The sequence below is a fragment of the Bison bison genome, unplaced genomic scaffold (genome assembly GCF_000754665.1).
Source record: "Bison bison bison isolate TAMUID 2011002044 unplaced genomic scaffold, Bison_UMD1.0 scf7180017864215, whole genome shotgun sequence".
Lineage (NCBI taxonomy): Eukaryota > Metazoa > Chordata > Mammalia > Artiodactyla > Bovidae > Bison > Bison bison.
In genome coordinates, this window is record NW_011494787.1 from 2,524,995 (window position 1) to 2,552,510 (window position 27,516).

The 27,516-nt window shown below is 43.5% G+C and overlaps 1 protein-coding gene across 1 annotated transcript in view; it reads right to left on the bottom strand.

Moving 5' to 3' along the window:
* The window catches only part of ANTXR1 (anthrax toxin receptor 1), a 257,202-nt gene that overhangs the window by 78,753 nt on the left and 150,933 nt on the right, over positions 1–27,516 (bottom strand). The window contains 2 exon segments of the mRNA XM_010845314.1: positions 3,914–3,955; positions 24,217–24,312. Coding sequence (XP_010843616.1) covers positions 3,914–3,955; positions 24,217–24,312 — 138 coding nt within the window.

The following is a 27,516-nucleotide window of genomic DNA, read 5'->3' on the forward strand; positions in this document are numbered from 1 at the left end:
TAGGGAAGACCCTAAACCCAGGAAATACTCTTCTTAGTTGCTAAAATTTAGCTTTCTTGTTTTTGTGGAGAGCTTGAAATTTCAAGTAGTTTTTCTTTGTCTTGTCTTTATACACAGAGATATACTGTCAGTTGCTCAGAATCTATAGCTCCAGAAAGAATGAAGTGGCTGGGCCAAAGCCAAAACAGTGCTCAGCTATGGGTGTGTCCCGTGAGAGTAAAGTATGATGCTGTATAGAACAATAATGCATAGGAACCTGGAATATTAGGTACACAAATCAAGGTAAACCGGACGTGGTCAAGCAGGAGATGGCAAGAGTGAACATCAACACTTTAGGAATCAGTGAACTAAAATGGGTGGGCATGGCTGAATTTAATTCAGATGACCACAATATCTACTGCTGTGGGCAAGAATCCCTTAGAAGAAATGGAGAAGCCCTCATAGTTAACAAATGAGTGCAAAACATAGTACTTGGTGCAGTCTCAAAAATGACAGAATGATCTTGGTTCTTTTCCAAGGCAAACCATTCAACATCACAGTAATCCAAGTCTACGCCCCAACCACTGATGTAGAAGAAGCTGAAGTTGGCTGGTTCTATGAAGACCTCAAGACCTTCTAGAACTAACATCAAAAAAAAGATGTCCTTTTCATCATAGGCGACTGGAATGCAAAAACAGGAAATCAAGAGATATGAAGTAACAGGCAAGTCTGGCCTCAGAGTACAAAATGAAGCAGGGCGAAGGCTAACAGAGTTCTGTCAAGAGAACACACTGGTCATAGCAAACACCCTTTTCCAACAACACAAGTGATGACTCTACACATGGACATCATCAAATGGTCTATACTGAAATCAGACTGATTATATTCTTTGCAGCTGAAGAAGCAGTAGCTCTATACAGCCAGCAAAACAAGACCTGGAGCTGACTGCAGCTCAGGTCACGAGCTCTTTATTGAAAAATTCAGGCTTAAATTGAAGACAGTAAGGAAAACCACTAGGCTATTCAGGTATGACCTAAGTGAAATCCCTTATGATTATACAGTAGAAGTGATTAATAGATTCAAGGGATTAGATCTGGTAGACAGAGTGCCTGAAGAACTATGGACAGAGGTTTGTTGAATAAGCTATGACAAACCTAGACAGCATATTAAGAAACAAAGACATCACTTTGCCAACAAAGGTCCATATAGTCAAAGCTATAGTCTTTCCAGTAGTCATGTACAGATGTGACAGTTGGACCATAAAGAAGGCTGAGTGCCAAAGAATTGATGCTTTTGAGTTGTGGTGCTGGAGAAGACTCTTGAGAGTCCTCTGGACAGCAAGGAGATCAAACCAGTCAATTCTAAAGGAAATAAACCTTGAATATTCATTGGGAGGACAGATGCTGAAGCCGAAGCTCCAATACTTAAGCTATCTGATGTGAAGCACTGACTCGTTGGAAAAGACCTTGATGCTGGGAAAGATTGAAGGAAAAGGGGAAGGGGGCGACAGGATGATATGTTGGGATAGCATCATCGACTCAGTGGACATGAGTTTGAGCCAACTCCAGGAGATAGTGAAGGATAGGGAAGCCTGGAGTGCTGCAGTCCATGGGGTCACAGAGAGTCGGCCATGATTTAGTGACTAAACAACAAGAATAAAGAGAATAACTGAGAATTCATTATAAAGTTGTGTTCATTTTCTCAGCATATTTATTACCTTTAGGATATGATGTTTATAGAGCTGATGAAAGTTTGGATAATTGATACTTATTCATATATATGGCAGAAAGCATTTAACCTCATTTGGCTATTAATTAAATGTTAGATATTGTAAATCCTTTGGGGATAAGTCAAAGATCCATTAGATATAGATCCTGACCTTCAAGTATAGCTAATAATCTTAAACTTTGATGCAGAAGGAAAATGTCAATAAAATACCCTGGGAATACAGAGAAAGGAGAAATTAGCTGTGGTGAAAGGAAATTAGAGCACAGGAGCTGTCTTTGAAGGGCTGGTGGGATTTGAACACAGGGAGCCAGAGTGGAGAAGGTTGTCTAGGTTCAGACTGTGATTCAGGGCTTCGTGTAAAATACTTTGGGGTTTCTTTTTTATGATTATTTTCTTTTTTTCTGCCAAAACACATTAGGAAGGAGATGAGGGCTGCTGAGCTCACAGGGCCAAGGAGCAATCAGGACAAGCACACATGCCCAGAGAATCAGCGCCCCCTTTAGCCTGTCCTGGAAGCTCCTATAGGTCTAACACAGCCTGCTCGGTCTCAAGGGTCCCCAGGTTGTCAATTGTGTCTCAGGTCTGCCTTCTAGAGGTGAAAGTATGACTCCCATAAGAATATTGGATGAAACTGGAAAAATCCAACTACTTGTCTTCTTTTGCTTTTAGCTATTTTTTCTTGGTGATTTACTGATTTGGGCTTTATTTTTTACCTCCAAAATTGTAGGACTTTACTTTACAAATACTTATTGCTTTTGTTTTGTGCATGGAGTCCTATGCTAGATGCTGGGGCCTGGGGTCAACCATACCCCACAGTCTTGGACCTAAGACCCCTGGTGTATTTTGGCTATGGTGGCTGCCACATCACCTTCCAAAAGCAAATGCAGAGCCAGCAGCAGAAGAAAGGGTAATAACTCCGCTGATTGAACATGATGAGTGAAGGGAACATTCTTCACCTCAGGGCAAACAGAGCAACCTCATCGAGAGTTTCTTGCCCTATTTTTCTCAGAGAGTATAAGACACAGCTGCACACAATAGAACCACAGCCAAATTGGAACTGGGGGAGCTAGCCACGGTGCTTTCTCTTGAAGGATTAAGAAGAGGCTTTTGTGGATGTCAGGAGAGTTTTTTTCCTTCCCTTAGCTGTGCACAGCAATGTAATTTCCTCCACTGATTTCTGGGCAGAAAGTTAGCATTCCAACAAGATGCGCTTTAATTGATTGCAGTTATTAAATCCCTTAGCTTACAAGCTTATAGTTCAGGATATAAGAGCCACATGGAATTTTAATCATTATCTTTTTTTCTGTATGAAGGAAATTTGACAAAGGCACTGGGAAGAGGAATGGTGAGGGGGTGGTGCTCACTTTGCATGCAACCTACCTTAGGGATTAAGGAAAATGAACTGGAAACCTCACTGATATCTCTGGATCCCACTCAGCTTGCAGACCTGTACTCTGGCTTCTACATTGGTGAATGCCACATTGAGGGAAGCCAGCTATCCCAGGAGTAATCAGAGGACTAGGAAAAGCTCTGGGCAGGCACTGCTCCCCAGGGATGCTCCTTCTCACCATTAGCCTTTAACGCCTCTAGGCCACACATGACCAGATCTGCTTATTGGGCAATTTACTATGGAATCTAAGACATTTTTCTCCTTTCCAATGATGAGGATCTAATATCCTATACAAGGCCAGAATACTAGCATACCGGAGGGGGCTCCAGTATATTTTCTTTATTGCCTGGCAAGTCTTTAGGTAACATTGTTTTAAATTAAAGGAAAATGTAATACTTCAGCATCAGTCTGTTCCTAGAATCACTGATTGTTTGGAGAATGTGGCAAATTCACTCCGATCCACCCACAAAAAGCATTGTCTCTTCAGGGAGAAGAGATCCAGCAAGTATCTGCTTTGGAGAAAAATCAGTACCTCAGGGCTCCAAATAATTGTACTGAGAAAACCATTTATGTTCACATCTCAATTTTTTCTTCCAGGGAGAAAACCTTCCAAAAACCATTGTGCCTCCAGCTGTCAGTTCAGATCAGTTCCTGTTTATCCTTGGTTAAGAAAGAGCCAAAGACCTCCCTCTTTGCTGCTTCATATGCAGTGGGAATCTAGGCCTGATGTAGTTCTGCTCTGTGGGGGCCTGAGCCTGGGGCCAGCCCAGTCAGCTCTGTGTCCCACCCTGCCACCCAGCCCACCTGGTCACTCACCTCACTTTCCTCAGCAGGGGGTGGAGGGACCTCCTTGATAATCTGAAAAGGAAAAAAAAAAAAAGAACAAATGAGTAGAAATCTCCAGCCACCTGCTTTCCAAAGGTACCTGGGTGGTATGGCTATAATTACCACCGTAATGGGTTCAAGCAAGGCAGGTGTCTTTCTGGGCAGAATAACTCAGTAATTACAGCATGATCCATCTGAGGGCTCCACACTCAACTGGGCCTCTTATAGTTTTGTATAGGGAAAAAAATATTCCACAGCCAACAGTTTCATCTGTTACCCCAGGTAATTTGCAGGGTAATACCCTGCAAATGTATTCACTCATTTATTCATCTAGTCATTCCTGCATCAACTCATTCACCAGTCCACCCGAACCGCTGCACATCTAACAAGAATGGTACACAACAGAAGTTAAGATAGTGCTGCAGAGGTCAGTCAGGTATGGGCCACACTCAGACTGTTGGCAATCCCATTCACTGTTGCTGGCCCCAGGTGGTACTCTTGGAGGGAGGGTGTGACAAACAGGCAGACTGATTCCCAACAGAAGGCAGCAAAGAAGGGCTAACCAGGGATTCCTTTCAGGGCCTTGAAACTGAAGAGGTACAAAGATTTACATATCAATATTCTAAGACTGGACTCCGCAAACACCGCATCCTCCGGGTTAAAGAGAGATGTGTGGTCACTTTGGGAAGGCAAGCAATTGGGAGCCACTTCTAACCAACGAGAGGATGGGTAACACATGGGAGAAGGACAAGCAAGGAGGACAGAGGGGTGGCAGTAAGCCACCTGTCTTCATTTTTATCTCCAACTTGTACATCCATTCATAAAAGGAAAGCTCTTGCCACCTTTAAGTTAAATCTGTTTAAAAATTTTTACAAGGCAGTTTGGCCATTTATTCACTCTGACTCTACCACGTGAAAAAGCTGGCTTAAAACTCAACATTCAAAAAACTAAGATCATGGCATCTGGTTCCATCAATTCACAGCAAATAGATGGGAAAAGGTGGAAACAATGGCAGATTTTATTTTCTTGGGCTCCAAAATCACTGCAGTGGTGACTGCAGCCACAAAATTAAAAAGTGTTTGCTCCTTGGAAGAAAAGCTATGACAAACCTAGACAGTGTGTTAAAAAGCAGAGACATTACTTGCTGACAAAGGTCCATATAGTCAAAGTTATGGTTTTTCCGGTAGTCACGTACGGATGTGAGAGTTGGACCATAAAGAAGGCTGAACACTGAAGAATTGATGCTTTCAAACTGTGGCACTGGAGAAGACTCTTGAGAGTCCCTTGGACAGCAAGGAGACCAAACCAGTCAATCCTAAAGGAAATCAACCTTGATTATTCATTGGGAAGACTGAAGCTGAAGCTCTAATACTTTGGCCACCTGATGGGAAGAGGCAACTCATTGGAAAAGACCCTGATGATGGGAAAGACTGAAGTTAAATGAGGAAACAGGCAGCAGAGGATGAGATGTTTAGATAGCATCACCGACTCAATGGACATGAATGTGAGCAAACTCCAGGAGATAGCGAAGGACAGGGAAGTCTGGCATCTTGTAGTCCATAGGGTGGCAAAGAGTGGGACACAACTTAGCGACTGAACAACTACCACATCCCTTGAAGCCTCCCTCCTCTCACACTCCAAACTTTATTATCAGAATGTTGGGACCCCAACATGCAGTCCTTTTCCTGAGAATTCTGGAAAATACAAAAGTCATTATGTATCTTTTCATGTGTTAGCATCATCGCTGGCCTGAACCACTTCGTGGATGGGTGCTCAGGTGCTGTCCATGGGACCAGTTTCTTAATCTGATTGGAGAGCTCTACCGGCTACAGAGCAGGCTGCCTACTAGGCAGCGCTTCCTCCCCATCCCTCCAACTAAGCACATCCCACCTTTCATTTGATGATTATTCTGGGGACCTCTTTTGGGTTCTGATCCCCACTGCTGTCACCCATGCTACCACTATCTGTAATGTCATCTCTGTTGCTGAGATAGGCTACTCACTTGAGGTTCTACTAACACCAGCCAGGGGACTGAGCCCTCAGTCACCCAAAAGGATGGTATTCAGTTAATCAAGAGGCAGAGGTGATCATTTCAAACTATTGTTGCATTTGCTTCCATTTCCTGGCCATGGTGAGAAACCTGCTGAAGGTGTTTGTAAAGTACAAAGCCATGATTTTTCTCACCCACTCAACGCTGGCTCCAAACTCCTTTAAAAAAAATCTCTGAGGAGGGTCTGCTGCTGCTGCTGCTAAGTTGCTTCAGTCGTGTCCGACTCTGTGCCACCCCATAGATGGCGGCCCACCAGGCTCCCACGTCCCTGGGATTCTCCAGGCAAGAACACTGGAGTGGGTTGCCATTTCCTTCTCCAATGCATGCAAGTGAAAAGTGAAAGTGAAGTCGCTCAGTTGTCTCCGACTCTTCTCGACCCCATGGACTGCAGCCTACCAGGCCCCTCTGTCCATGGGATTTTCCAGGCAAGAGTACTGGAGTGGGGTGCCATTGCCTTCTCTGCTGAGGAGGGTCATTACTGCCCAATGCAGACTTCCCATTGTCCCAGAGGCAGTGGTGATTTTCAAATAGGAAATGGAAGGAGGAGTGAGGAGCCAGGGACAGCAATCTGGCATACATCTCTTCTCTCAGGGCAGTCTTAGGGAAGGGAGTGAGAGGAGAGCAGGTGACTTGGGAACACAGACAGATGTCGACCAGCGTGCTGTGAGCTATGTGCTTGCTGAGTACTCCAGGTGAACAGAGGTTTGGTGCAGAGCAGCTGGGCTTTTGTCTTCAAAATGCAATCAGCCTCGTCCCTTGCTGCATGGAAGTACAGAGTAGTTGTCACTTGTGAACCCCAGACCTGCCTCTTTCTGACTGTGAAGATCAGACAAGTCTCCGAACCTCTTTGAGCTCCACTGTCCACTTCTGTGAAATGGGAGCAATAACACTAACCTTGCAGGAACTGAGTCACAGTGAGCAATAATGTTTGCTCTGAAACAGGGTGGGTGCTCAATAGATGGTGCATACTATTATTAGTCCCCTTTCCTTTTCTTATAGTCACTGTCTCTTGCTTTTATCACATCTTTAATGAAGGTTTCACTTAACACTGCCCACCCTCCCCTCCCCTCCGCCCCATATACCGAATGACTATGTATGGTGATTTCCAGATGGTGCAGCCTACAAGCCAGAGCTTCATAAAATGAGTGAGATAGGAGGCTGGTGTTCAGACAGTGGCCAGGGGGGCCTGACAGTGGCCAGGGTCTTCACAGGGGTCAGCAGCAGTGTGTTTTACCACGTATTTTTAAGAACATGACATCAGCTAGGAAGTGCAGATATCAGCCAAGTGGCCCACCACTCAGACCAACCCATCTTATGTGAGCTTATGTTCACAGTGTCTTATTGGATATTTATTGAACTTTACAGCCAACAATGTCCCAAGGGGAACCCAAAAGACAAAGTGCAAGATTTATTAAGTGTTAATCAGAAGCAGACTAATCTATAATCTAGATTCCACTCTGACATACTTGTAAACTGGCCACCTGAGCCTCTGAAAAAATGCCACCATGTTCAGGTAGACAGGATTTAAGCACTTCCATCTGGCTTCCTGGGTTGGGTGTCTGGCTGCATTCAGTGGGAATGAAGAAGACTTCCTATTGCCTCCAGCACCGCCTGCCGCCCCCTAAACACCACTCCCCCCCGACCCCACCCTGAAGTGATGGCAAGAGAGCATCTCAAAGTGCGATCCAGGCAGGCTGAGTTGAAGTCATATGATTACTCCAAGCCTCGAAGCTGGCTGGGCTGCCTGTGAGCGAGCCAAACCCTCATACCAAGACCAGCGCCTGGGCCACCCAATGGAGTGCTCTGAGTATACAGCCACATCAGCCCTCCCCACCTCACCCGCCCAAGGGCCCTAGCCCAGGTGGCCTGGAGGAGCAACTGGGCAACAGCCTGCTTTGCTCTCCAGCCTACAGCCCACTGCGGCCTTGCTACACAGAGTGGCCCAGGCTCACAGGATAAAATGCAGACTGCCCTGGCCCCCACAAGACCTGTAAGACAGGGCCCCCCACTTCCCTCCCTCACTCCTCTCTACCTCCCTCCCCTTCACTTCTGCACTTCAGCCTCCTGTCACCTTCCTGCCCATTCCATGCACCTGGCTGCTTCTCACTGGGAGCATCTTCTGCCTAAATGCTTGCTGCGTTCCCTGCTTTGTCTGCATATCTGCAGGTCTCCGCTATGGGGTCTCACACAACCCAGTGTTTTCTGTCATACTTTTAAATGTAATCAAAAGTTAATTGCATAATTTCTGGGCTTCTAACTAGTATGACTGGAGGATCTTTATTTCTTACAAGAATGCACACAAGAAGCTGCTGAGCACTACCAAACTTAGGCTTGATTTGGGCCACTTCCCTTCTTAGAAGGTTCTGGAGCTTCCTCTTGGTTTTGGGTGGGCTTGTCAGCTCCTTTCTCACTAGGAGGGACAAAGAGAAGATGGATAAGGGTGAAGAAATCCTTAACGAAATGTTTAAGAGGAAAATCCCTCAACAGACATATTTGTAAGCATGTCATGGCAGGACTGGGGAGAACTCTGGTCTGTGATGTCTGGAACAGAACTGTCTCTGAAGTACGCCTGTATATATTTTAGATTTTTTTGGTTATGGTAAAATTCACATAACGTTAACCATTTAGAAGTGTGAGCCAATTATATTGGGTGTACCAACTGCTATCAGGTGACTGTGAAGATGCCGTCCAGTTGTCAGTAGTGACCTGGAAGAAATACACAAGACTCTCTCTCTTGCACACACAACTCATCTGCTTTCTCACTTATGTTTTCCCCTGTGCAATGCAATTACATACCACACTTGTGAGCACGTGTACTTTTCTTCACTAAAGCATTTACTATAGCATCCTTAACGCAAATGTGTGTCCTGGTTAAAGAAGCCAGGTATTCAGGGAAGGAGGAAAATCTTAAGCTTTGGTAGAACTCGTGAAGACGTGAGAGACAGAAGACACCCAGAGAGCAAAGGAAACAGAGGGACCCCCGAGGGCTTCATCAGAGACCACACTGAAGAACACAAAGAAAGGAGAACGGAACTCATGGGGCCCATCATTTGCTTTACAGGAGATTAGAAGCATGTGCCATGGATGAAGAAAAGGCTATAATGCTGAGAGCAGCAGAAAAACAAATTTGTGGCATTTTTTTCTTATTTGGAATCACACAAATAGCTTTTTTTTGTTGTTAAGAAAAGAGGACCCTGGCAAGACATCAAAAGCTGGGTTTCTATTTTAAGCCAGTGCAGAAGGAATAACAAGACAATGAGTCACAGCCATCCACCTCTGTTGTTGTGATACTTCATCCTAAGAATGTCCTTCCTTCCGTCCTGTTAACTCAAAGGCATGGGGCTACATCATACTCAAACCCATCATGAAACTTCATGTGTTTATATTTTAAAAATTGAGACATAAAAAAAAAAAAATTGAGACATAGAGCGATTTATACTGTAGCATTATTTTAATTGGGCTTTCCTGGTGGCTCAGACAGTAAACAATCTGCCTGCAATGCAGGAGACCTGGGTTCAATCCCTGGGTTGGGAATATTCCCTGGAGAAGGGAATGGCAACCCACTCCAGTATTCTTGCCTGGAGAATCCCACGGACAGAGGAGCCTGGTGGGCTACAGTCCATGGGGTTGTAAAGAGTTGGACATGACTGAGGGAATGACTAAAATACACACGTTACTTTAATTAGGAATTTAAAGCATTTAAAATGCTAGAAAATTTTAGTGTATTATTAATGTTAAAAAATGTGTTACTTTAGAAGGCTTTGGGTGTTCTGTTCTGAACCTATTTCCCTCACTAGGCTGTTACTTTCATGGGGCTAAAATTCCATAAAGAATTGACATTTTAATTTATTTATTTTGCTTTTATTTTTAAATTTATTTTTCAATTGGAGGCAAATAGCTTTACAATATTGTGATGGTTTCTGCCATATAACATTGCAAATCAGCTGTAATATACATATATCACCTCCTTCCCTCCCCCCAACCCTCTAGGTCATCACAGAGTGCCAGGGTGGTCTCCCTGTGTTATATGACAACTTCTCACCAGTCATCTATTTTACAGATGATGGTGCATATGTGTCCATGCTACTTTCTCCATTTGTTCCACTCTGTCATCCCCACTGTGTCCGTAAGTCTGTTCTCTATATCTGCATATCCATTCCTTCTCTGCAAATAGATTCACTGATACCATTTTCTTAGATTCCATATATATGTGTTAATACATGATATTTGTTTTTCTCTTCCTGACTTACTTCATTCTGTATAACAGGCTCTAGAACTCACCAGAACTGACTCAAATCCATTCTTTTTTATAGTTGAATAATAGTCCATGGTATATATGTTCCACAGCTTCCTTCTCCATTCATCTGTCAATGAACATCTATGTTGCTTCCATGTCCTAGCTACTGTAAATAGTGCTGTAACGAATACATGTGTCTTTTTCAATTATGGTTTTCTCAGGGTCTATGCCCTGTAGTGGGATTGATGGGTCGTATGGTAGTTTTTTATTCCTAGTTTTCTAAAGAATCTCCATACTGTTCTCCATAGCAGCTGTATCAGTTTTTATATTCCCACCAACAGTGCAAGAGAGTTCCCTTTCTCTATATCCTCACTACCATTTATTGTTTGGAGATTTTTGGGTGATGACCATTCTGACTGGTGTGAGGTGGTACCATGTTGTAGTTTTGTTTTGCATTTCTCTAATAATTAGTGATGTTGAGCATCTTTTCATGTGTTTATTGTCCATCTGTATGTCTTCTTTGGAGAAATGCTTAGGTCTTCTGCCCATTTTTTGATTGGGCTGTTTTTCAGATATTGAGCTGTATGAGCTGCTTATTTATTTTGGAGATTAATCCTTTGTCAGTTTGATTTGTAATTATTTTCTCCCATTCTGAGGGTTGTCTTTTAACCCTTGTTTATTTTTTCATTTGCTGTGCAAAAGGTTTTAAGTTTAATTAGGTCTCATTTATTTATTTATTTTTGTTTTTATTTCCATTACTCTAGGAGTAGGGTCAAAGAGGATCTAGCTGTGATTTATGTTAAAGAGTGTACTGCCTATGTTTTCCTCTAAGAGGTTTATAGTTTCCGGTGTTACATTTAAGTCTTTAATTCATTTTGAATTTATTTTTGTGTATGGTGTTAGGAACTATTCTTGTTTCATTCTTTTACAGGTGGCTGTCCAGTTTTTCCAGCACCACTAACTGAAGAGGCAGTCTTTTCTCCATTATATATTTTTGCCTCCTTTGTCAGAGATAAGGTGCCCATAGGTGCAGGGGTTTATCTCTGAGCTTTCTGTCTTGTTCCATTGGTCTATATTTTTGTTTTTTGTGCCAACACCATACTCTCTTGGTGACTGTAGCTTTGTAATATAGTCTGAAATCAGGAAGGTTGATTTCTCCAACTCCATTTTTCTTTCTCAAGATTGCATTGGCTGTTTAGGGTCTTTTCTGTTTCCATATAAACTGTGATTTTTTTTGTTTTAGTTCTATGAAAAATGCCATTGGTAGTTTGATAGGGATTGCACTGAATCTGTAGATTGCTTTGGGAAGTATAGTCATTTTCACAATATTGATTCTTCCAATCCAAGAACATGGTATATCTCTCCATCTATTTGTATTGCTTTTGATTTCTTTCATCAGTGGCTTACAGTTTTCTGCATACAGGTCTTTTGTCTCTTTAGGTAGATTTATCCCTAGGTATTTTATTCTTTTTGTTGAAATGGTGAATGGGATTGTTTCCTTAATTTCTCTTTCTGAGTTTTCATTGTTAGTGTATAGGAATGCAAGGGATTTCTGTGCACAAATTTTATATCCTGTGACTTTACTATATTCATTGATTAGCCTGAGAAATTTTCTGGTGGCATCTTTAGGGTTTTCTATGTATAGTATCATGTCATCTGCAAACAGTGAGTTTTGCTTCTTCTTTTCCAATCTGGATTCCTTTTATTTCTTTTTCTTCTTTGATTGCTGTGACTAGGACTTTCAAAACTATGTTGAATAATAGTAGTGAGAATGGGCACCCTTGTCTTCTTCCTGATCTTACAGGAAATGCTTCAGTTTTTCACCACTGAAAATAATGTTTGCTGTATGTTTATTATGTTGAGATACATTCCCTCTATGAGTTTTTTTTTCTGTATCATAAATGGCTGTTGTATTTTTGAAATGACATTTTTAGAAACACCCTTCAAGTTATGGGAGAAATAATGGTACTTAGAGAACTTTTGATGTATCTGCTACTTAACCATTGTTAATTTTGTAAAGAGGACAGGAAGGACAAATGACAGGGCCTGACTTTCTCAACTGGTTTTTGGTCTTTTGTGCTTTCTATGCATAGTAAAACACCAAGGAATCTGAGTAATAATATTCCTTGAGTTTTGGGTAATTTTCAATTGTGAACTCATGTGCAGTTTGCATTTACCTATGGGAGTCTTATGAAGACTCAGCTAAGGGATCAGCCTGCCAGAGGGGATTCAAGTTTCATTTTGCAGATTCCTAAGTACTTCTAAACTGTGAATCCCTTTCTCTTAGTTTGTAATTTATAGAACCCAAAGTAATATATATTTGAACTCTAAAACTGAGAGGTTGTTGTTCTGAATTTTTAGGGACACACACATACACACATTAAACTCATAGCCCATCCTTTTACTCAAAGTCTCAACTGTAGGCAGAAGATTCAGTCCTACTGTCAAACTTTTATGGACTTCTGTAAAGTTATGAAACCAAATGTCTAGGTTATTGAGATTAGAAAATCACCACTGCTTTAGGGTCAGCTAAGCACCTAATTTCCAGAACTTTCTTTGTTTTGTCCCTGGAAATGTCTGTTTTCTTGTGATCCTGGTTATGCACTTAAAACAAACTTTTATACATTTTTTCCAGGAATTTTTTGTTTTTATTTTTCTGTGAGGTCTAGTGCATCACCAGCTGGGAGTAATTGATTTTTTTGCAAATGATTACCTCCTGCATGCTCAGGAGGCATGCTAAGTTGCTTCAGTCATGTCTGACTCTGTTCAACCCTATGGACTGTAGCCTGCCAGGCTCCTCTATCCATGGGATTCTCCAGGCTAGAATACTGGAGTGGGTTGCCATTTCCTTCTCCAGGGGATCTTCCCAAACCAGGGATCGAATCCGTTTCTCTTACATCTCCTGCATTGGCAGGTAGGTTCTTTATCACTAGCACCACCTCAGAAGGGTTAACTCAAATAAATGTATTTAGATGCTTAAAGTCATTTGGAGCTTTTGATTCAAAACATGGCATATTATGGGACTTCTGGACTGATACCTTAATTCCAACTCTTTTGCTACCTCCCTGGCCTTACAGCTCAGTTAGTATAGAATTCGCCTACAATGCATGAGGCCCTGGTTCGATTCCTGGGTTGGGAAGATCTGCTAGAGAAGGGAGAGGCTACCCACTCCAGTATTCTTGGGCTTCCGTTGTGGCTCAGCTGGTAAAGTATCCACCTGCAATGTGGGAGACCTGGGTTCGATCCTTGGGTTGGGAAGATCCCCTGGAGAAGGAAAAGGCTTTCCCACTGCAGTATTCTGGCCTGGGGAATGCCATGGACTGTATAGTCCATAGGTCGCAAAGAGTCGGACACAATTGAGCGACTTTCACTTTCACTGACCTCATAGGTTCTGTGTGAGGAGAAGCCATCAGAAGAGAGCTGTGTATAGAAGAAATGCCAATGAGATCTGAAAAGCCATATAACAAAAGGCTTTAGTCTCATGGATGGAAGGAGATGCTTGCTCTTTTACTTTTACAATCTAGACTTCAATTCTGATTCCTTAACCTTATAATAAATATCTTTCTAATTAAAATCAAGAAACCAAGGGAAACTAGGCAATGCAATGTGGAGAATGTCCAGCAAGTATGAGATATTAGCTGATGACAGATAAATGAATCTTACTATACAAACAGTATAAATGTAATAGAAACCTCACAGCTGATTAAAGCTGGCCAAGTACTGCTTGAATTCAATAAATTTACACTGTAAAAGTTTAGTAAAGGCTACTGCCAAGGGTGTTGATCTAGAATGTAGTACAAGACATTTTCAAAGAAATGAGCTCAACTTTTTTTGTCTTTTGCATTTGGAACTCAAATTCCAAATAATTCTTGGCCTTTCATCATATCTCCCTTAAGACTGGAATTATTTCAAAGGCAACACTCATCCATAACTCAAGAGAAAATGGTGGCAAGAATTTTAACATCAGTTGATAAGGCCCAAATGATTTACATGGTAATTCAAAAAATGGCTATGCATAGTCTCCAGTAGACAATGTGCCAGGCACTGCAAAACTGAGACAGTTTTAAAAAAATCCATGAATTCAGATTCCCTGAAGCTTGGAGGAGCATCTTGTCTGCCTTGGTTATGAGCAAGGTGATTCCAGCCACGGGGAGTGGCTGTGGATCTCATCAGGACACACACTGAGCAAGGATGGGGGGTGATGTTCACAGCATGTTTGAGCTTGTTGGTGTTGACGTACCCTTCGAGAAGGGAAGGAATGGGGCCATTCTTAGGAACCCAGGAATATGACATTCAACATTCTCTGGGATTATGTTTCCCAAACAGTCTTTGGCAGGATGGTAGTGTCCTTCCAGACATCAGACATCAGTATGTCTATGGGTGTTTGGGAACGAATAGTGTGCCAGGTGCTGGTATGTTAATGGGTGGGGATAGGACTAGGCCAAGGGGAAGGGGCTCCAGGATCAAAAGAAGCTTAGGTGGACGTTGTTTAGAAACGTTGCCACTGACTACTTGCATCATATTTTGATGTGTAACCAGATTTGAGGATCACAGGCCAGGACATGTTGAAGGGGAGGAGTAGATTCACTTATACTAGGTGAGAATAAAAGGAAGCAACCTTAGAGCCAATAAGGTTCCAATTTTCTAATTTTTCACAGGAGGAAATGAATTTAAAAGATTTTCCTTTAACTGATGGACGATGATCTCATATTGGAATCCTGTTGTCTTTAATGACGGCTCGTTTCTTCCCAGCTCACTCGGGGGCATAAGGATGGTGGTGGGTGGGTTCCCAAGCAAGTGTCAAGACCAGCCCTGCAGGGATGAGGGAAGCCATGAAGGCAAGGTGGAGATGACAACAGACTGGGCGTCTGGGGCTTGCGGTGCAGGGCAGGCCACGGCAGAGTTCTGTGTAATCTTGCAAGCTTCAGAGCAAGGCGTGTTCAGATGGGAGTGGGTGGAGGCTGGAAAGGGGTCCAGAAAGCATGATGAATCTAGGCCTAAAATGCCTGGCTAAGGAGCTGCTTGTACTTGTTAGGTTTCTATTAAATAAACTTCAGTAAATCCCTTTGGTGATGTGAGGTTTGGTTGTCTGGCCCTTAAAATTAAATATTATGCTTAAAGGTGTGGAGGGCAATATTTGAAGGCTTTATTTTTATTTCATTTTAAGGCATATCAATTTCCTGATTAGTTTTCATCCCTTGGAATTTGTCACTGGTGATGACAAAGGGGCTTATTTGTTGAGCTACCCTGGAAATTCAATAAGGGAATTAAACATGATCCTTTACATAATTCTTTAAAAACTGTTCATAAAATACCTACAAGGCCGTTAAAAACAAAGCAAAGCAAAAGGGAACTGACTTTTGTTTATATGGAGAGAAATTCTCAATACAAGCACATAATCCTTTCCCAACAAACTGAATAAAAATATTTGCTATTATTTGAATAGAAATATAGCAATTTGATTTCACCTAAATAGTGTGGTTTAATTAGCTGGGTTGCAGAAGAATTGCGACTCTCTAGCAGGATCTCTTTGAAGTAGGAAATGGCAACCCACTCCGGTATTCTTGTCTGGAGAGTTCCATGGACAGAGGAGCCTGGTGGGCTACAGTTCATGGGATTGCAAGGAGTTGGACACAACTGAGCGACTGAGCCCAGCACAGCAGGATCTCTTACTTTCTTTCTAGTTGTGGAAAAAAAATGCACAACCTACTCTTGACCATTTTAAAGTGTACAGTTCAGTAGTGTTAAGTATATTCCCGTTGTTAGGCAACCAAGCTCCAGAACTTTCTCATCTGGCAAAATACAGCAGGATCTTTTGTCTCAGGGCTCCTGATCCCATTTACCTTCCAATAAAATGGGCACATTTCTATGATTATATTTAAGAAGCAGATATAAATGTGCTTTGTTACGCAATGTTTGATACATATAAAACCATGTGTTAACAGACATGTAATTTATGAAACCTAATAATAATGATGCAAACACTCATGAGACTACCATGTCCTACAGTTCCACTGTTTGTGAGCTCCTTGCATATCCCCAAGATGATTTAGCTTTTTAGTTTACTTTGGAAAACATATGAATTACATGCCAGGCACTGTACTCCTTTGTAGGATGATTTTCTGTGACTAGTTTCTCCCTCCCCTGGAGGGGTTCATTGTATAGTGACAGGAACATATATATGAATGAATCGCTGTGTTAGAATGAAACAGTTCTCTAGTCCAGTGGTACCCAATCTTTTTGGCACCAGGGACAGGTTTCATGAAAGACAATTTTTCCAAGGATGGTGAAGTCGGAGGGATGGTTTTGTGATGATTCAAGCTCATCATATTTAGGGTTCATGCTCCTATGGGAATCCAGTGAGGCCACTGATCTGACAGGAGGCTGAGCTCAGGTGGTAATGTGAGCAACAGGGAGCGGCTGAAAATATAGACGAAGCTTTCCTCACTGGCCTGCCTGCTGCTCACCTCCTGCTGTGCAGCCCTGCTTCTAATAGGCCATTGACCAGTGCTGGTCTGAGGGTTAGGGACCCCTGCTTTAACAGATGTGTGAAAAAAGTGCTATGAAAACCAAGGAAAGTTGAAGCTAATTCTCCCAGGTGGGAGAAAGGAAAACTAGTTAGATGGAGTAATCATGAGCAGGACTTCAAAGAGGAATTGTAGACAGAATAGATAAAGACTATGAGAATATTTCAGCAAGTGGAAGCAACAGAAAGAGATCAATAATAACTACATGGTATGTTCAAGGAGCCCCAAAGAACAGAGCGAGCCTGGAGACCGCTCTCCTTCCATTTGGCTACTCAAAGAACTTTGAGATTTATAAGTAACAGTCTTGAACTGGGCGCGGTTAATGTCTGCGGAACTACACTCCTGGCTGCCAACAGCTTATGTCCACAGGGGAAGATTGACAAGTAAACAATCAGTAACAACAGCATGGTTGGTGCCATGAAGAAGCCCTCATGGGGTGTTTAGGGGGTCCATGCACACACAGGGAGAAGGGGAGGAGGTGAGGCTGGAGAAGGGGGTTGTGGCCAGACTGGGAAGGGTCTACACATGCCAAGTCAAGGAATTTGAAGTCTATTTTAGAGAACTTGAACAGTCATGAGGATTGGGGGCAGGGAAGGGAGTGGGATCATGAACTGTTTCCTTGATTTTTTTTTTAAAGGAAAAAACCTAGTGACGGTAGACTAAAAGAGCAGTTAGAAAGTTACTGCAATAGTTCAGGTGGGCGATGCAGAACCTTAGACTAGGGCAATGACATCCATCTATTCACTCGTTCATTCATTCCAAACTATTTGTTAGCAACTCCTGAGTTCTAGGTAATATACTTGGGCTGGGGTAGAGGATGTGGACAGAAGTGCCAGATGAGACGGGGTGTGAGAGAAGAGGATGCTCTATACACAATTCCGAAGTGAGAGAAGACAAGAAGAGAGAGAGAAGACATTGGCAATCACTCTGCTGTCTCTAGTTTGGGCAGCTCCGAGGATGATGACATATCCATTGATGGAGACCAGTTCTGGCGTCAACAAGTTTAATTAGGACATGTTGTGAGGGTGGGTAGAGATACCCATGTTTGAGAAATCCACTTGGTCCTGATACTATAGACCTGATCTTTTGAAGCCAAGGCCAGAGATGGGTGGCCACACTGAGGAGCCACTAACATATCCGTTGTAGCCGAAGTCATGAGCATTGGTGATATTGCCAGAGACAATGTGTAGAGAAGGCTGAAGACAATCTCAAAGAACAAGAGGTGAACAGCAGCAGAAGGAGACAGAAGAGTCAGCAGCAGCCGGCAGGGGAGAGAGTTGAAAGGAGAGAGTGCCCACTGCTGGAAGAACTAGAGTAGGAAGAGGAATGAGCACTCCTGGCTGGGAGTTCAGGCTTGCAAGGGATGGACTAGAGAAACAATGGTGATGGAGCCCAGGATGCAGCAGGCTGAAGAGTGAATGGAAGAACAGTCTGCCCTGCAGAGAAGTTTTCAGATGAAAGAGAGGGAGAAGGAATAGGGCAACGTGAAGGAGGAATAAGCTATGACACATTTGTTAAGGTTGAAGGAGGCCAGCAGGCAGCAGGGAGGAAGATGGTGGAAAGGATGAAGATACCATAGGCAGAGGTGGGTGGGAGAGAACAGGATGAAAGATATGAGTGGAAGGAGAGGGAGAGGGGCCAGTCTGCATCTGGGGAAGGGAGGGATGTTGGAGAAGGATGCACACAAGTCTGTTTGAAGTGGAAGGTTTCTCACAGGATGGTTTCCATCTTCTCACTGAGACAGAAGAGCAGGTTGTCTGCTGAGAGCGAAAGGGCCAGAAGTAGCATAGACCTCTCCAGGAGAAGGAGAACAGTCTGGGAGAGACACTGTGAGAGTGAAATTGGGGCTCCATACGAATGAGGTCAGAGTGTGCTAAGCAATTCAAAGGACCGGTAAATGTGCCCTGGCTTCATCAGTGTGCTCGGGCTTCATCAGTGTGCTCGGGCGATTATTTTCTGAAGGGATCAGCATCTTGGGAGCAGGAGAGAAGACTTAGAATTGCTCTGTTCAGGTGCAGGAAGGGGACAGGGCAGGTGGAGAAGGAGTTACGGAATCAAGGGTGTTCCTGAGAGTGGCAACATGGGATCAGTAGGTTAAGAGACCATGCAAGATTTTATTCTATCCCCAGATTTTTGATTTGGAGGAGTCAAGTCCCCACTACTAATCAGGGATCTATCAGTGTCTGGTGACCTGCTGAAATTTAGGCCGGAGGTGATGGCCTTTCCCTGTGTACATGAAGCTACCACCCTAGCTGGACTGCAGGCTCTTGTTAGGGTGCTGCCTCTTGGCTGGGACGATGGTAGACACCCAGGGTTACCTATACTTTCTTCATCTATATTAGATGATATTTATTGCTAATACCACTGATTTATTGTTGACTTTTTCACTCTTACAATATATTTCAACCCTTTTCTCATGATCATCTTCTTATTTAGATTTCTTGGTCTTCCTTTTTTTAAAGTTCAATTGAGAAAGTTCAATAATATTGGACCAACTAATAAGTAGATAGAATGGCCATTGCATGACTTAAAGGGTTCTGGCAATGTCCCTTGTGGAACTGAGGCAAGTCTCTATTTACTTATCTATTTTGGGGTAAAATATTGGCTCCTGAATTCCCTTTCTGCAATGGCAAATAAACCCAGGCTACATAGTCCAGTGACTCTCTCCCTTTCAATGGGAAAGTTTTTCGTGCCAGTAAATAAAGGTAGGAATCTTAGAAATCAAAGGTTTACCTGGGGATATTGAGGTCCTTGCTGGGAAACACTAAAAGGTTTTGATTCAGGGTCTGGAAAAATTCTCTCTCCATTGGTCACCACTGATAGACTATTCTCTGCTATTTGGGCAAGAAGTTAACCCAGGTTTCATCTAGGCAGAAGATAAGAGCCAGATGGGAGTAAGGTCCTTTCAGAAAGGCAAAATGCAATGAGTAGCACCAGTCACTCTCACCCTTCAGATTTCTGCTTCCAGATGGGGCCAGCAGGAAGCAAGAGGATGCTGAGTTCTGCAGAGGGCCAGCTTGTAGTAACCAATACACTTGCTCTGGTCATCCTGGTCATTACTTTTAAAATGTTCATTATGATGAGTAAAGAGTGATCTAATTGCCTGCCCCCCTACCTCTGCCACCCTCCAGTACTTTGTGGACCACCTCCATTCCCAGTTCATATCCAGCCACTAAAGGGTTAATGTTTGGCTCAGTTTCGATGGGGGGCCTTGCGGGTTGTTAAATACTTTAAATATCATTCCTGGAGAGAATTGTGTAGAAGACAGAGGAAGGACACAGCAGAGAATCCTCATGGGCTCCTCACGTTACAGACCCTTTCTGCTCTCTGGTTATTTTCCATCATTGAGATGTGGCTTGGTACCAGGTCACTGAGGCATTCCTCACACTCGAGGCAGGGTAGAGAGAAGGACAGAGGAAGGTTTCAGGACCATCAGTTACAAGGATGCCCTCTGTCAGTCCCAGACTTGGAGAGGGATGCTGTCAAACAAGGGAGAGAAACTTCCTGCATTCTGCCTCTTAGGGAGGCAGGAGATGATGTTTGCTCTCCTTCCTGTGTACTCCCTTCAGAAAACACATGACTTTATCCTATCCCCCTCAGAACATCACCATTCATGAAGGAAGCCAGTGATCAAGAAGCAATTTTGGGGGTATACCAAGTGTCAGCCCCAGCCAGCTTTCACAAATAGCTGTGAGGGCAGTTTCTATAGACCTCATAAACAGGGAAATCAATCTCTAAGATCTTCCCCTTGCAAAGAAATCCTTCAGGACTTACAAAATCAGACCGCATTAAGACTTTTGGCTGTCTTCCAAAGCAACATAGGCTTAACCAGATAGAATCGTTGAAAAATATTTTGAGTATTGCAAAACAACCTGGCCTTATGTAATCCTGCTCCCAATAATGAAAGGCGTTAATTAAGAGACATTTTCCTGGAAAATAAAACCACAATAAGATATCATCTCATGCCTGTTAGGATGGTTATCATCAAAAAGACAATAACAAGTGTTGGTGGAACTCCTTATACACCATTCATGGGAACATAAACTGGTATAGCCACAGTGGAAAACAGTACGGAGGTTCCTCAAAAAATTAGAAATAGAACTACCATGACCCAGCAATTCCACTTTTAGGAAACAAAATTACTATCCCAAAGAAGTACCAGCAGCCTCCTGTTCATTACAACCTTGCTTATAATAGCCAAGAGGTGGAAACAACCTATGAAGGATGAATGGATGAAGAAGATGTGATATGCATATACAGCAAAATACTATCCAGCCATAAAAGAGAAGGAAATCCTTCCATTTGCGACAACATGGATGGACTTTGAGGACATTACGCTAAGTGAAGTACTTCGGGCAGAGCAAGACAAATACTGTATGATCTCACATGTGGAATTTAGAAGAACCAAATTCATAAAAGCAGATCATATTTGTGGTTGCCAGAGGCAGGGGTTCGGGTACAGGTTTGAGGGTAGAGGAACTGAGTGAAGGTAGTCAAAATGTACAAATTTGCAGCTAGTTCTAAGATAAATAAGCTCTGGAGCTGTAATGTAAGACACGATGTCTACAGTTTAGACTACTGTACTGTCCATTTAACAGTTGCTAAGAAAGTAGTCCTTGGGCTTCCCTGGTGGCTCAGTGGTAAAGAATTCATACACCAGTGCAGGAGAACATGGGATTGATCCTTGGGTTGGGAAGATCCCCTGGATGAAGGACATGGCAACCCACTCCAGTATCCTTGCCTGGGAAATCCTATGGACAGAGAGGCCTGGTGGGCTATAGTCCCTGGGGTCACTAAAGAGTCAGACATGACTTAGTGGCTAAACACCACCACCACTACCAAGACAGTAGTTCTTAAAAGTTCTTATCATGAAGGGAAAAGTGTGTGACTATGTGGGGTAATGGATGTTTGTTGTGGTAAACTTTGTGCAATACATGTATCAAATCATTAAGTTGTACACTATAAACTTATAAAATATTATATGTCAATTATTTCTCAATAAAACTGGAAAAAAGAGACATTTCTCACCAATATAAATTGAATGCCATATGGTACAGCTATGTATTCTTATTATAGTAACTATTTTAAAATAATAATATTAATTATTGTTATTAAAAATAATACAAGGAACTGCTTCAAGCAGTATATATACACATATGCATATATATCTATACATATATAGATATACATATTTATGATCCTTTAATTTTCACTATTTACCTATGAGGTCAGAGCTCTCATTGTCCTCAGTATACAACTGAGGAAACTGGGAGACAGAGTGGTTAAGTAACTTGCTCAAGATCGCACAGCAAGTAAGTCATAGAGTACTGCTTGGCTGTTTTATTGTTTCTAGCTGCCCTCACTCAGAAGTAACAGTTTTTAACAATTAAGGGGACTCAGTGAACAAAGGTGATGCCTACTATAACAGAAGCCCTGGTGTTCACTCTGGGCTGCCACCAATACCACCACCAGCCACCCCTTCTTTAAGAGCTCCTCCAGAATTCCAGACTTGGAAAGGTGTATATTTCTGAATCACCATACAGAGCACTCTGGCTGGCTCATTTTTTTTTAAACCTTCAAAATAAAATAGTTGTGCAGCCTTAAGTATTTAAACATTTAACTTTTGAGGCTGCCGTGGCCGAGACAGCTTAAAATCTTGGTGAAATCACTCCAGCCTGGATTACACTAATTGACCCAAGATTTGCACCTGTCTGGAGTCCCTCTCCACTACACATTCTTGTCTGCTAAAAGTCATCTTTTCCCGTCTACACCAGAGGCTTCTGTTGGTGCAAAGGCTTTACTTTCCAGAAATCCTTGCCACATGGATCCATATCCTGGCTGAATTTCTTGTTTCATTCATTTCCCATCTCCTTTAGATGTCCTTTGAAGATATTTCCTCCTTCAGGTCAAGTCTAGTACTCTATGAGTCTTTGGTTTCTGTTCTTCACACAGAAATAAAAAAAACAAAACAAACAAACAAAAAAACACCTTTTTTTTTTTTTTTGCTGTACTGAGCAGCATGTGGAACCTTAGTTCCTTGGCCAGGGATTGAACCTGTGCCCCCTGCAGTAGAAGTACAGTGTTAACCACTGGAACTGGTACCAGGGTATTTCCACACATAGATTTTAGGAGCTTTGTGCTGTATGCTTAAATGCTGGCATTCCAGAGATAACGTGAAGACAAACTGGCTTGGAGAGTCTCATCATCTGTTTTCCCCTCCGGGGCTGGCCATAGAAGGACTGAAATCCAGGGAATGAAAGATGCTGCAGCAGCAGAGCAGCGCTGATTCAAACCTACCTGGCTTTACAGTGCATGCTCTGACTGGCAAGAAGGCAGGGCGTGTGCTAGAACTAGACCTGTGAGACCTAATGTTTTTCTTCATTTGAATATTACGTTGTTTGGGCTTTTCCTTTTGTTTGGGTCTCTGGGCCAGGGAATGGAAACTGACTGTTGCTGTTGTTTAGTCGGTAAATCCTGTCCGACTCTTTTGTGACCCCATGGACTGTAGCCCGCCAGGCTCCTCTGTCCATAGAATTTCCTAGGCAAGAATACTAGAGTGGATTACCATGCCCTCCTCCAGGGGATCTTCCTGACTCAGGGATCGAACCCATGTCTCTTATGTCTCCTGCATTGACAGTTGGGTTCTATACCACTAGCGCCACCTGGGAAGCCCAGGTGCATGCTATAAAAGGTAGGTGCCACTCTGTATTGTTAAAAATAGAGGCCTAAGTCACTTTCCGGAGAAGGCAATGGCACTCCACTCAAGTACTCTTGCTTGGGAAATCCCATGGATGGAGAAGCCTGGTAGGCTGCAGTCCGTGGGGTCGCTAAGAGTTGGACACGACTGAGCGATTTCACTTTAGTTTTCACTTTCATGCGTTGGAGAAGGAAATGGCAACCCACTCCAGTGTTCTTGCCTGGAGAATCCCAGGGACGGGGGAGCCTGATGGGCTGCCATCTATGGGATTGCACAGAGTAGGACTCGACTGACTCGACTTGGCAGCAGCAGCAAGTCACTTTCTCGGATGAGCTGACAAGTTGCTAAGACCAAGTTGGCTTTGGACGAGTATCAGTTGGTGCAACTCCACAAATATGTGTGCGTACGTGTGTGCACACATGCACATGTACCAAACACACACACATTCATGTGCATTGGTTACATATCATCATTTACAGTATTCTACTAATCCTTCCTAGGCACTGGATCCAGAGCAAGCTCTCCAGCTGTTCTACCCAAATGGCATGTCCACAGGCAAACTCACTCCCTAACCCATTTGAACTCCTAATGACTCAGTTTTATTGACTGTGTTAGATTTTGCCAATTTTGTATTAATTGTACCAAAAAATGCTAGATTTATACTGAACTATTCACACATTTTCCCGTCACCCTTTCCTTGCTCGTGGTGCTGTTAACTTTCTGTCACTCTTCGATTTGAGTGGCCAGAGGCCCAGGGTCAGGGGAGGGGGCTGTGTTACTTACCACAGTGCAGCAGAGGGGCCAGAACCACCAGAGGAGCGCCAGGGCCAGGAGTAGGAACAGGATCAGCAGGGCGATCGCCAGGATGGAGCCATCGGACTGTGGGGCCGAGAGAGAGGGTGGTCAGCAGTGGGGCTGGCTGTGTGTGCAACCAGCACGGAGCTTGCGTGGGGCAAGGCAACACCTGTGGTCCCCCCACCCCACACTCCCATCCTCAGTATGCAGATTTAAGGCCTGGAGAAGAGCACGGCTCGCTAAGCAAATGGCTGAGACTCTGTCCAGCATTTTGGGCAACACACTCTATGTAGCCAATTCTCATGAGAAATGGATTCCTCTTTTCAGCGAGGCCCTGTTCTTCTCTTTGAACAACATCCCGAAGGACCAATCCTGCAAGAGACAGAGCAGATGGCCGCTTATGCATCTGGGCGCTGAGAAGGCCCGCCACACTGTGCCTGCCTGCGGACCATCACCCTCTGCACGGTGACAGTTTCCTGCTCCCTGGATCTGCTGCTCCTGTCACCACCTGGGCTGGACTCAGGACAGTTCTTAGGACTCAGTCTGCTCCCCTGAACCCGTTTCTCATATGTGCATGTAACAGATTCATGAGCAAAGACTAGAGCCCACAGATAGGATGTGATAAAGGGCAAAGGGATTCCAGGGTATGGAGGGTAAAGCAGCTGCTGCTAACCCTGGGAGGAGAGGGGTGTGGTGGCTGAGTCAATGCTGCTGTCAGATCCAGTGAGACAAGTAGCCAAGACAAATTATGCCCACTTCCAAACATGCCTAGGCTGGTCCCCAAAATGACAGTTGCCGTGGCCTGAGATGGTTAACTTTTAGCAGCAGAGATCTCATTGACTGGGTGTCACTATTCTGAGGCTGCTGGTTCAAAGAGGCAGATTTAAGTGCCCTCCATCTCCCTTCCTTCCCAGCTACTGGGAATGCAAGGGGGCACAATGTTTGGAGCTAAGGGTTAGAGTCAAGTTGACACAGTTATTAACTGTCATGGGTACCCCTTCTGAATACAGCTGGCACTTCTACTTTTAGCACCTCCCTGGGAAAATCAGGTACGTTTGCACAGATAATGATGATGATGATAAAGGAAAGCAACCTAAATGTTTAACAAAGGATGACTAATAATACATCATAGAACCACCATGCAGTCAGTTACTCTGTAGACATTATGTTTGCAAATATCTAAATGACCCAAGAAAACAGCCCTGATATTAAGAGTGGACTTATGTATATGTGTCAAGAGTGAGAGAGACTGAGGGATATTTACTAAAATATTAATGGTGGTTTTGCGGGTAGTGGGTTAATGGTAATTAAAAAAAAATCTATCTTTGTTTTTTTCCCTTTTTAACATTGCATAATAAGAAAATAAACTCCTGAAGTTGTATTTTAAAAATCTGCACTTGGAAAAAAAAAAAATCTGCACTTGGGGAACCTCGCTTTGGTGTGAGCGCTCACATGACCCTGGGGCTCTCACCCTGGGTTGGTGGACCTGTGGGGTACACAGACGGGCTCAGCTGGATGGAAGGTGTCACCCTCCCAAAATGACACTCATGAACTTTAGGGCACACAACTTCACGGGAAGCTGTTCACAGTGTGACCAGGTTCTCAAAGCTGCTCCCTCCCACCCATTTCCAGAGCCGGGAGGCTGGGTGGCCTGTTGGAGGTTACACAGTAGGTTAATGACAGAGCTGGGGTGTGACTCACTCTTACTCTGAGTGCTCATCAGGGACTACTGGAAGCTGTTCAAAGGCGTCTCTTACTCTGTGGAACGTCTTTGACCCAAAAGCCAGGGAACTAAACATTTGACTCCCACCAAGCCAAGGCTTGGGAATGCCCTATTGTCCCTGAGGGAGCTGCACCTCACAAGGGCAGGTGCAGGGCTGGGCAGTGGGTGGGGAGAGGGCACAGTGGCCAGAGGATGCTCCTGGACCACAACATTTATGCATGAGCTACAGCAGAAAATGATGCTCTCCTGGAAGACACAAAGAAACGATGTGTGTTTTCCAGACTTACTGTTAGTCAAAGACAACCCTCTTGATCTTTCCATCCTTACATTCCATGCCCATAAAATGGAGATACTAAACCTCACCTGCCTCACTGCACTGACGTGAGGAGAAAATGAATTGTAAGATGAAAGCAGACAGGCCTGGATGAGAGATTCGGAGGCCATCAAGCCAGACGCTGAGCTGAACTCACCCTCTCTCTGTTTCCACATGGCCAGCAAATATGGTGGCCATTTTACATCATAAATCTGTTTGCACTCGGAATAATAAGTGATTTTGTTACTGCAAGGTTTATAGACCTTTGGTATTTCAGTATTAAGTTATAATTTAGTAAAGACTACAGACTACATGTATTCACATTATATGCAGTCTCTCTTCTTCTGATTTAATTCTCACTCTAGAGAAAGGAACTGAAGCAGAAAGGCTGATGTATTTGGGGGATTTTTAAAAATCTCCTTCTGGAAAAAGGAGAAGGTTTCCTATGAAGTGGGGAGGGTGAAGGACAGGGCCCAGATGGGAAGACAGAAGCCTTCATTACTGGAAGAAGATTTCCTGGATTCAGACAAAGCTCCGTGTGGCCTGCCTCTGGCCAGGTTTGGTCTGACCCTACCCAGCCCCAAGCCTCCCTGCTGCAGTAGAGGAAGACAACGTGGGACTCCGGCAGGGCCAAATACACTGGGGATGCTGAGGGGGAGGAAATGCGGCAGGGTGGGAGGTCCTGAAGGCACTGACCCCTGCTCTGGATGCAGCCCCCAATAAACCCCCCAAATGCACTGCCTGGTTTTCAAGATCTTCCAGCAAAACTGGGAATTGAACCTTCACAGTCTGATTTTAGCACTTTGCCCACTTCCACTTCACCATTATACTGTAGTATCAGATTTATTAAAAAGTCACTTAAGAAATATCGATACTTAAGACTAAACATTAAATAGCCACATGAGAGACTGACAATGTGTTTGTAATTGCTACATCTGCTCTGACGGAAGTTCACCCACATGGCTCCAGGTGGACTGGAGTCTCACATGGTAAGAGTGTACTTCAGAGTAAAGTCCAAAAGGGATGGGGGCCACAGCAGAGCCTGCTTGCCCTTTATGAGCTTGGATTGGAGTTTTAATCAATTACCTCATGACAACTCATATTAGGAGACTGTGTTACCTTGTTGAGTATATATCAGAGTGTAGTAGAGAAATACATACACACCTGCGCTGTGTAGTAAATGGTATTTGTTCCATTCCAGAAGTTGGTTCAGTTACTCTAAACTAATCCTTTTGTATCTTCACCAAATTCC